The 12,336-nt window shown below is 34.8% G+C and overlaps 1 protein-coding gene across 1 annotated transcript in view; it reads right to left on the bottom strand.

Annotated features, from left to right (window-relative positions):
* Pof1b (POF1B actin binding protein) overlaps positions 1 to 12,336 on the bottom strand; it is a 79,883-nt gene that overhangs the window by 20,806 nt on the left and 46,741 nt on the right. Inside the window, exons 7-8 of the mRNA XM_055598252.1 lie at positions 12,226 to 12,253; positions 10,927 to 11,001 (exon numbers count right to left, since the gene is read on the bottom strand). Coding sequence (XP_055454227.1) covers positions 10,927 to 11,001; positions 12,226 to 12,253 — 103 coding nt within the window. The remainder of the gene's footprint in view (positions 1 to 10,926; positions 11,002 to 12,225; positions 12,254 to 12,336) is intronic.

Genomic DNA, 12,336 nt, shown 5'->3' with positions numbered 1-12,336 from the left:
TACTTCTCTCAAAGAAAAAGTAAAATCAGAAAAGTTCCAATCACAAAATATCCAAGAAATCAAGGATGCTATGAAAAGACAAAATCTAAGAATAATAGGAATTGATGAAAAAGAAGACTCCAGGCTCCAAGGTCCAGAAAATATTTTCAAGAAAATCATAGAAGAAAATTTTCCCAACTTAAAGAAAGAGATGTCCATAAATATACAAGAGGCCTACAGAACACCAAATAGACTAGACCAGAAAAGAAACACATCACGTCACATCATAGTCAAAACACTAAATCTACAGAACAAAGAAAAGATATTAAAAGCAGCAAAGGAAAAAGGCCAAGTAACATATGAAGGTAGACCTATCAGAATCACACCAGACTTCTCATCAGAAACTATGAAAGCCAGAAGGGCCTGGGCAAGCATCATGGAGACTCTAAGAGATCACAAATGTCAACCCAGACTACTATACCCTGCAAAGCTTTCAATCAACATAGATGGAGAAAACAAAATATTCCATGACAAAACTAAATTTACGCAATATCTATACAGCAAACCAACCCTACAGAAGATACTAGAAGGAAAACTCCAATCCAACGAAAATGAATTCACCCAAGAAAACAGGGCATACAGATAATATCCCAACAAAAATGAAAAGAAAACAAGCAATGAAACAAGGTAAGATCATCGACTCCATTACAAAAGGAACTAACATGCATTGGTCAATATTATCTATCAATATTAATGGACTCAACTCACCAATAAAAAGACACAGGCTAACAGAATGGTTACGGAAACAAGACCCAACATTCTGTTGCATCCAAGAAACACACCTATGCAACAAAGATAAACACTACCTCAGAGTAAAGGGCTGGAAAAATGTTTTTCAAGCAAATGGTTCCAGAAAACAAGCTGGAGTAGCCATCCTAATATCTAATAAAATAGACTTTCATCCGAAGTTAATCAAAAAGGATAAGGAGGGCCACTATATTCTCATCAAAGGAAAAATCCAACAAGAGGACATCACAAATTGGAATATCTATGCCCCAAATACAAGAGCACCTACATTCGTAAATGAAACAATATTAAAGCTTAAATCATACATTGACCCTAATACCTTAATAGTGGGAGACTTCAACACCCCACTCTCGTCAAGGGACAGATCAACCAGACAGACACCAAATAGGGAAATAAAAGCACTCACAGAATCCCTAAATCAAATGGACCTAATAGACGTCTACAGATCTTTTCACCCAAACTCAAAAGAGTACACCTTCTTTTCAGCACCACATGGAACCTTCTCCAAAATAGACCATATAGTTGGTCACAAAGCAAGCCTCAACAGATACAAAAGGATTGAAATAATCCCTTGTATACTATCTGACCACCATGGACTAAAGCTGGACATCAACAACAAGAGAAACAACAAAAAGCAGACACACACATGGAAACTGAACAACTTGCTACTCAATGACAGCTGGGTCAAGGAAGAAATAAAGAAAGAAATTAAAGACTTTCTAGAATTCAATGAAAATGAAGGCACAACATACCCAAATTTATGGGACACATTGAAAGCAGTGCTCAGAGGAAAATTTATAGCACTAAGTGCCTACAAGAAGAAATCCATAACATCACATACAAACAACTTAATGGCCCAACTGAAAAACCTAGAAAAAAAAAGAAGCAGATACACCCAAGAGGAGCAGACGGCTGGAAATAATCAAACTCAGGGCTGAAATCAATCAATTAGAAACAAATAAAATTATCCAAAGAATCAATGAAACAAAAAGCTGGTTCTTTGAGAAAATCAACAAGATAGACAAACCCTTAGCCAAACTAACTAAAAAGCAGAGAGAAACCATACAAATCAGCAAAATCAGAAAGGAAAATGGGGACATAACTACAGACACTGAGGAAATCCAAACGATTATTAGGTCATACTACAAAAGCCTATATGCCACAAAATTTGAAAATCTAAATGAAATGGATAACTTTCTTGACAGATTCCATCTACCAAAATTAAGTCAAGATCAGGTAGAAAGACTGAATAGCCCTATATCTCCCAAGGAAATTGAAGCAGTCATTAACAGTCTCCCCTCCAAAAAAGCCCTGGACCAGATGGCTTCAGCGCAGAATTCTACAAGACCTTCAAAGAAGTACTAACACCAATTCTCCTCAAACTATTCCACAAAATAGAAATAGAAGGAACACTACCAAACTCATTCTATGAAGCCATAGTCACTTTGATACCTAAACCACACAAAGATCCAACAAAAAAAGAGAACTTCAGACCTATTTCTCTTATGAACATTGATGCAAAAATACTCAATAAAATACTTGCAAACCGAATCCAAGAACACATCAAAGATATCATCCACCATGACCAAGTAGGCTTCATCCCAGGAATGCAAGGGTGGTTCAACATACGGAAATCCATCAATGTAATCCACCACATAAACAAAATGAAGGAGAAAAACCACATGATCATCTCCTTAGATGCTGAAAAAGCATTTGACAAAGTCCAACACCCATTTATGTTTAAAGTCTTGGAGAGATCAGGGATACAAGGCACATACCTAAAGATAGTAAAGGCAATATACAGCAAGCCTATAGCCAACATCAAACTCAATGGAGAGAAACTTAAATCAATCCCACTGAAATCAGGGACAAGACAAGGCTGCCCACTCTCTCCATATCTCTTTAACATTGTACTTGAAGTCCTAGCCAGAGCAATAAGACAACTAAAGGAGATCAAGGGGATACAAATCGGAAAGGAAGAGGTCAAAGTGTCACTATTTGCAGATGATATGATAGTATACATGAGCGACCCCAAAGATTCAACCAGAGAACTTCTTCAGCTGATTAACACCTTCAGCAAAGTGGCAGGATACAAAATCAACTCAAAAAAATCAGAAGCCCTCTTGTATACCAAAGACAAAAAGGCTGAGAAATAAATTAGGGAAACAACACCCTTCACAATAGCCACTAATAACATAAAGTACCTTGGTGTGACTCTAACCAAGCAAGTGAAAGACCTGTTTGAGAAAAACTTCAAGTCTTTGAAGAAAGAAATTGAAGAAGATCTCAGAAGATGGAAAGATTTCCCGTGCTCATGGATTGGTAGGATTAACATTGTGAAAATGGCCATCCTGCCAAAAGCAATCTACAGATTCAATGCAATTCCCATCAAAATACCAACTCAATTCTTTACAGACCTTGAAAAAAAGATTCTCAGCTTCATATGGAGAAACAAAACACCCAGAATCTCCATAACGATCCTGTACAACAACAGATCATCTGAAGGTATCTCCATTCCTGATCTCAAGCTGTACTACAGGGCAACAGTAATAAAAACTGCATGGTATTGGCATAGAAACAGAAAGGAGGATCAATGGAATCGCATAGAAGACCCAGAAATAAACCCACACACCTATGAATACTCAATATTTGACAAAGAAGCCAAATTCATTCAATGGAAAAAAGAAAGCATCTTCAACAAATGGTGCTGGACCAACTGGATGTCTACATGCAGAAAAATGAAAATAGATCCATATTTATCACCCTGCACAAAACTAAAGTCCAAGTGGATCAAGGACCTCATCATAAAACCAGATACTCTAAATCAGTTGGAAAAAAAAGTGGGAAACAGCCTAGAACTCATTGGCACAGGAGACAACTTCCTGAACAGAACACCAACAGCACAGGCTCTAAGAGCAACAATCAATAAATGGAACCTATGAAACTGAAAAGCTTCTGTAAAGCAAAAGACACTGTCATCAAAACAAATAGACAGCCTACAGATTGGGAAAGAATCTTCACCAACCCTTTATCTGACAGAGGGCTAATATCCAGTATATATAAAGAACTAAAGAAGCAGAAAAGCAACAAACCAAGTAATCCACTTAAAAAATGGGGAACAGAGCTAAACAGAGAATTCTCGAAAGAGGAACATCGAATGGCAGAGAAACACTTAAAGAAATGCTCAACCTCATTAGCCATTAGGGAAATGCAAATCAAAACGACCCTGAGATTTCACCTTACACCCATCAGAATGGCCAAGATGAAAAACTCAAGTGATAGCACATGCTGGAGAGGTTGTGGAGAAAAGGGAACCCTCCTCCATTGCTGGTGGGAATGTAAACTGGTTCAACCACTTTGGAAGTCAATCTGGCGCTTTCTCAGACAACTAGGAGTAGTGCTACCTCAAAACCCAGCTATACCACTCCTAGGTATATACCCAAAATTTGCTCAAGTACACAACAAGGACATTTGTTCAACCATGTTCGTAGCAGCTTTATTTGTAATAGCCAGAACTTGGAAACAACCCAGATGTCCATCAACGGAGGAATGGATACAGAAATTGTGGTATTTTTACACAATGGAATACTACTCAGCAATCAAAAAGGAGGAAATCATGAAATTTGCAGGCAAGTGGTGGGATCTAGAAAAGATCATTCTGAGTGAAGTATCCCAGAAGGAGAAAGACAAAACTTGGTATATACTCGCTTATATAGACCTACAAGATATGATAAACATAATGAAATCTACACACCTAAAGAAGATAATCAAGAAAGTGGACACAGGCGAAGGTGATTAATCCTCATTTAGAAAGACAAATGGGATGTGCATTGAACTTATGACAGGAGTCTACCACAAAAGGCATCTGAAAGACTCTACCTAGCAGTGTTTCAAAGCAGACACTAAGACTCATAACCAAACCCTCGGCAGAGTGCAGGGAATCATATGAAAGAAGGGAAGTTAGTATGATGTGGAAAGGATAGGAGCTTTACAAGGACCAAACATATCTGGGCACAGGGTCTTTTCTGAGACTGACACTCAACCAAGGACCATCTATGGATATAACCTAGAACTTCTGCTCGGATGTGGCCTGTGGTAGCTCAGTAACCAAGTAGTTTTCCAAAGTAAGGGGAACACGGACTATTTCTAATAGGATCTCAAGGGCAGGCTGTTTGACCCCCACCCCAGGGGAGGAGCAGTCTGTTAGGCCACAGAGGAGGACTTTGCAGCCAGCCCTGAAGATACCTGATAAAACAGGGTCAGATGAAAGGGGAGGAGGTCCTCCCCTATCAGTGGACTTGGAAAGGGGCAGGGAGGAGACCAGGGAGGGAGTGTGGGGTTGGGGAGGGAATGAGGGAGCGGGATACAGCTGGGACACAGAGTTAACAAAATGTAACTAAAAAGAAAATAATAATAATAAAAAAAATAAAGTCTTCTTGGAACACAAAAAAAAAAAAGCACACGCATTATTACGGCTGTAAAATTTTTATCTTTATCAGTGTTGTTCTGTAACAGTTAATGGTTCTTTCATAGAAATAATTTTTTCCTTCTTATAGTTGGCTGAGGGAATATTGATTGTTCTATATCCCACTTCCTTAAAGACATTTGGGCAACTTTTAATGTATGTCTCCTAATAAAAAGTTTACCATCTAAAAAAAAAAAAAAAAAAAAAGAAAATCTGGGAACAGGAAAGGTGATCTATCCCAGGGAAGAGGACAGAGGACGCCAATTGGTTGTCCGGTGTTAAAAAAAAAAAAAAAATCACACACCCTAAGACACTGATCTTTTAGACACCCTGTAATGATTTTTTTTTTGTTTCACAAGATTCATTCACTATAAATTTTTATTTGAACATAAGAATGTCTTTATAAATTGATTGTATGAAACAAACCTGCCTAAATATTCGCATTTACCTTCCAGGACTTTCATTCCCAAATACAAATTATCAGACACTTGCAAAAAAAAAAAAAAAGTTTCTCATACACAGCAGACAAATGAATGATGCAACATTCATATAAAAGTAGGAAAAACTATTAACACTAACATGTGCAGGCTTATTGACATCATCAGATCATGGGGCACATGAATCATGCTACCAACAAGTGAAAACTTTCAGACATGTCCCCAGAACTACAGTTCATAATAATGCTATCTTCCTGTTATGCTTCCCTGGAATTGATATTAGTTGGAATGGCCTCTGATGGACTACCCTAGAACATGAATATCCCTTGACCCATATATACTTTGGAGAGAATTTTGTCTTGCAAAACTCCTTAAGAACAGAGTTCCTTAATATCTTACCTATCTCCCCCCAGTGGATTTCGTTGCACTTTAGAAAGAATTCTTTGAATCTCATAGACTAGTGATTTCTTAGCAACTCAATATCCTATATGTCATCATATAATGTGAAATGCATAATATGAGAGAGTTCATGTTAGTTGCTAACATTTGATTAAAGAACTTGTCATTTCCAATGGCTATAATATCAGTAAAATGAATAATTGTTCAGCCAACATACTGATATAGCATGTGAATATATTATTAATCAATAAATTTTGAAATTGTGAAAATACATGGAAAGCTCTATGCTTTTGTCAGCGTTTCTAACATAACATGCTCACCATATACTAATAAACTTTTTTTTTTTCCATCTGGGTATTTATTGGATGAATGAATAATAAAAACCAGAATATAAAACTAATCTGTTTGCCATTTATATGTAAATATTATTACTTAAAATTCTGACCTGAACACCCATATGCATGTGAAAAGGAAATGGATTAGACAATCCTTGGGTCTTTTACCAAACATCATGGTAGGAACTATAGGCATTGAGTCAAAATAGATACAGGATCCTAGAGGTATATGAATAAAAATGAAACTAATAAACTTTTGTTTAATAAAAATGTTTTAAAAGAAAACTTCAGCTTCAGATGGAAGAGAGTTACTTTTTTTCTGATGTTCTTACTAAGTATGACTCAAAATCATGGACAGTTATACACAAAACATAATGAAAGGCTCAGGATGATGAAAAACTTTGTCTCTCAGCTAATACCCATGAAAGGAAAATAATAACAATGTAGAAAAACTTAAGACAATAAAAACTGGACTCAAACCAAACACCACATCCAGTTGTTTTGGAGAAACTGTCACTCTTATCTCATCTATAGATAAGAAGATGAGAAATGAGCCCAGACTTCTGCCATTATCAGGGTGTAAAAAGATATTTATTAGGTTCATGTTGGGTATACAGAGTTGACAGATGAGACTTTCATCCTAACAGCACAAAAGTGATACCCCAAGCTCTGTTTTATCTGTGGATACCATAAAGCCTTTCATTCTATCATATGTAGACAGGCTGATTAGGAGAACATTCACTTCCAATCGGCAGTAATATAAACTGTCCCACTTTCTCTGATTGTTTACTGCAGGAGGTATTTTTCTAAAACAAAATATCTGAATGAGGCACAGAGTTTTATAACAAAGTAACAAAATGCTCAGGTTTCCATCTAGAGTTACTAACCACTGAAAGACGAAAAAAGAAGTGTCAAGTTTATAAGGTGTTAGAATTGCCCAACAAAAGCTTTTAAGCAACCATAAAATGCTGTAGCAAGAAATTACAGACACTGGGAAAGGGGAAGTTACAGACTTTCCCAAAAATTAAGCCAGGAATGCTTGGCTAAAAATGAGACTATTAGTTATATCTTATTATCAGTTCTAGAAAAACCTGACACACATACACGCAAACACACACAGCTGTAGTTCTCACAATATTAAAAGCTGCAAGAGAATGCTTCCACTTAACCTACAGAAGCAATGGTATTAAAAAAATATCAGCTCTATAAATAACATCAACAACAAAACCACATATAATCTAGAAAATCATGGACCAATAAATTTCAAATTATAGAAAAGCTAATTATTGCCATCTAAGATTATTATGGATATAACAGATGCCTGCATTCCCACATTGGTTGTGTAGCATGTTAGCAACAGCTGTGTTAAGGAATCAATAAGTGAATGGATAAAAAATTTACTTTGTATAAATGACTTTTATTTAGTCAGAAAGAAGAATAAAACTGCTATTTCGAGCAGTGGTTAAAATGGCAAATCCTTCAAGCAAAATAAGACAAACTTAGATAAACTTTATCTCTTTCCTCTGGAATTTAGTATATGTATATGAATAAATATACATATAGCAGAGGGGAGGAAAGAGACTAATAGGAAGAACGAAACTAATAGGAAAAACAAAACGGGATAATAAGAAACACAATTAGCACATATGTTCTTTAATATGTAGAGAGGGTGTGTGTGTGTGTGTGTGTGTGTGTGTGTATAGTGTATAAAAGTAGAAATTATTTTTGGGAATGTAGGAAGGTTCACCAGAGAGAGGATCAAGGACAGATCAAGGACAAAAGTAATAGATAGATGAATATGTGCAAAGTACAATGGCAGGTACATGTGAAAATTTCATCATGACACTTTTTTCATTAATCAAAAATTGGAAAATTAAAACCTAATAAGGAAAATAAGAATGGACTTAAAAAGAGATTACTCTCCAATAAGTAACTGAGTCTTAGCTAAGAAATAGGTAATAAAAAGAATAACCAAATAAAAAATTTGCAACAATCTCAAAAAGCAAGAAAGCAGCAATAAGAGGATCCTTAGGGAATGGATTATAAAAAAAAAAAAAAAAGAAGAGAAAGACAGAAAAAGTAACTGTAAACATACAAAGGAAAGTTCATAATATAAGCAAAGAGTAAAAGATAATTACAAAAATGAAGTTGATACAAGAATCCTTTATGCATATCTAATAGTCAGGTAGAAAGTGAAAGAAATCCACAGAAAAAAACGAGAGAAGAATATATATTCCAAACAGAATATATTCGAAGAAATCTATTCTTTGAAAAATAAAAACAAACTTATTAAAAGACAAAAAAAATTTGAAAGTTTCAAGAGAAACCTTAGTTACTAGGAAAACCAGCTAAAACAATAGATTTCTTTTAGAAATCATGGAGATAAGAAAAACTGACACAATATTTTTCAAATGTTCAAAGAAAAGAAATGTCAACTAAAATTTTTTTAATTATTATTATTTCTTACAATTTATTCACTTTGTATCCTAACTATATCGCCCTCCCTCAGCCCTTCCCAATCCAGCCCCTGTCCTTCCTTCTTCTCCCCCTATGCCCCTCCCCTAGTCCACTGATAGGGGAGGACCTCCTCTACTTCCCTCTGACCCTAGCCTATCAGGTCTTGTCAGGACTGGCTGCATTGTTTTCTTCTGTGGCCTGGCAAAGCTGCATGCCCCCAGGGGAAGGTGATCAGAGAGCCAGCCACAGAGTTCATGAAGTAGGAGAAAACAGGGAACAGGACATGAGCTTACCACAGAGGGCCTCTGAAAGACTCTACTGATCAATGTATCGAAGCCGAGGCTGAGACTTATAGCCAACTATAAATTTTATATGAAATGAATTGAGTTCCTTCTCAAATGAAGAAAACAAATCATTTTATTTTTTCAAGCTTAGGAAAATGGAAACAACAAATCACTATTAGACCTACCCTTAGACTAGCTAAAGTAATTTCTCAAAATAGAATAAAATTCCAAATCAATTGGACAATAAAAGGAAAAAATCATATGGGTAAATATGACAGCTTGTAATTGTGTTGAACTTCCTTATTTATGTTTGATAGCTTAAACAGAATTCATGATACTAATATGTTATTTATGATTGGAGAAGAAAATGTTTCAGAATAATATACATGGAAAGAGACATAAAAACCTCAAAGCTTTCTACAGCTCTGAAACTTTTAAAATGCACGCAAGTCCACACACACGATCAACTAATGGGTATAAAATTTGATAGCTAAAGAAACCACTAAAACAAATGAACCCCCAAACAATAATAACAAATCAAAGTAGAATTCTAAAATGCCATTTATTTCCTAAATAAGCAGAACAAAGAACAAGGAATGTCTGTGGGATATTGTCCTGCTTAATGATTGATGTGGGAGGGCCCATATCTCTGTGGACAGTTGCATCCTTGGGATGGTGATCCTGAGCTGTATAAGAAAGCAGATTAAGTAGGCTATGGGAGTACTCCAATAGCAGCATTCCTCCATGGCTTCTACTTGAGTTCCTACCCTGACTTCCCATGCTGATGGACTGTTATCTGGAAGTGTGAAGTGAAATAAACCTTTATCACAGTAATAGAAACTTTAATTAAGACAGTAGTTTTACTTTTAGTTTTTTGAGGAACATCCATAGTGATTTCTATAGTATCTGCATGACTTTGCTTTCCCATAAACCATATATAAGGGTTCCTTTTTCTTCTTGTATCCTGTTTATCATTTATTTTTGTTCAATTTTTTTAATGTATATTACTTGCATTCATATTTCCTAGGCATCTATCTTGGTTTGTGGATTTTATTTTATTGCAGGAGAATTTCTGGTTCCTATAGATTCTATCCTTATACAAAACTGGAAGGTAAGGCGATGCCTTTCTATCTTTCACTGTCTGTACTTGGAACAGGAGAAGTAGAGTATGAAATGAGCATGAGAAAGAGAAGGAAAAGATTTGTAATCAGATTGTACTAAATCATGGAAGAATGAACAAGAACAATTCACAGCAGGCAATAATATTTCTAGAATGGTTTCCTGAATGCTAGACATTTGAGTCTTGGTGGTTTGACTAAGCTAAAATGTGATCTTATCTAATTATAATATTGTTAACTCCTGCAGCATATAGCTTTTATTTGAGACTACCTATTCTTATAAAGATCGTGTTAGGTAGTACTTTCTTAGTACTGATTACTTTTAAAAACACATATTAAATTTATTAGGATAAATTTTAAATTAATTAATATAACTTGATCTGAAATGTGGTATTACTACTTTTAATTTTTTAATTGAATATAACATGCAATTAATACTCATACAACACAACCTGTTTATAGTTTCCCCTTCCTGTATTCCTCCTAGTTCCATCCCATCTTCCTCCCCTCTGGATCCACTCCCTTTCTGTCTCTCATTAGAAAAGAACATGCTTCTAAGAGGTAACAACCAAAAATCACAAAATAAAATATAATGAGATAAAACAATAACTATCATGTTAAAACTGGACACTGAACCCATATTACCTGCAGAATATAACGAATTTGTTGTTTTGTAAACTCTGATAGTCCTTTAGGAATCAATGACTCAATGTCTTCCAACTGTAAGAAAATGGAATTTATTCACTGAGAACATTAACATTTTTAATATTATAGGCAGTACTTCCTAGACTTTTGTGTAAAAAGAGCATATTTTGGAAGGTTAGTGGAAGACTAAGTCACCTTTAAAGAATAGTTTCTACAATACCATTTGCAGTTTTACCATTTCTCAGTTTTAAATACTTACTTATAGCACATAGACAAGTGAATAATACTGAATTCTAAAGATTGTTAGAGAAAAGATTTGGGCAAAGAGTCAAACATTCTATTTAGGTTTTTAAATTTTCAGTTTAGGGCTAGGGCTCAAAGGTACAGTACTTGTGTTATCATTAGAAGTGCATGGCTTTGAACTCCAGAACCAAGGGTCTGGGAGGAATAGCCATTTAAAACCAAAGTGGTTACTTCTCTGGGTGCAGCGGTACATGCCTGTACTATCAGTATCCAAGCATCTAAAGCAAGAGGATCAACACTAGCATGTGCTACATAAATTCATGACCAAGCTGTGATATGTAACCATAGCATGACTCATAAAAGAAGAAAATAATGAGGAGGGAGATAATAGCGATAACACAAAATTCATATTCCACTGAAAATATCATCACTATATCTTTCAAAACTAATTTTATTGGATAGTAGATGTGCTTGAGAAGCTTACTTTTTAAATTGTGAAAACAGTGAAATAAAATTATAAGCATTACAGAATTTAATGAAAATTTACTTGAGGCTACGGTGAATTTTGAGAGATTATAATGTTACCACAGCAACAAACTAAAATAGGTGCTTTTCCTAGGCAATTTAGGACTTACAGAATTGCTTTAATGAAAATAGAATAGCAGTATGCTAGATGTCATGATAAAATTAATGTGTTAGAGGTTATTAAACTATGTGATTACTTATTTAATTAAAATAAATAGTTTTATAAAATTGCAAATGTAATGGAATTGATATTTAAGATTTTCTTACTTCAAATTGCTATCACACACTAGGTTTTAAAGAATATTAGAAAACATTTATTTCTATCATAGAGATTTCTATCTTCTAAAACAGTATTGTAATCAGGTAAATTTTAAATGCATTTTAAACAATATCTTAAATCCTACTGACAGTCATAAAAATAGTCTTTGTGATTATTATTTTTATAGTCATTACAAAGATATAAACATTTTTTATTTTTCTATCCTGTGTTTCCAGTCTAATCTATTTAATTTTAATGATTTTTAGACTTACTGTATCTGGAGACTCAAAATCTTGTTTGCTGTAAGAATAACAATAAAAAAGACAACTTTAGTTCTCACTTTCAGTTTTGACTTAGTTTCTCTTTATTTTGTTTTCATTCCA

The sequence above is a fragment of the Psammomys obesus genome, unplaced genomic scaffold, assembly GCF_907164565.1.
Source record: "Psammomys obesus unplaced genomic scaffold, mPsaObe1.curated_primary_1811, whole genome shotgun sequence".
Taxonomy (NCBI): Eukaryota; Metazoa; Chordata; class Mammalia; order Rodentia; family Muridae; genus Psammomys; species Psammomys obesus.
The sequence above is the reverse complement of the archived record's forward strand: the minus strand, read 5'-3'. Positions and strand labels throughout refer to the sequence as shown.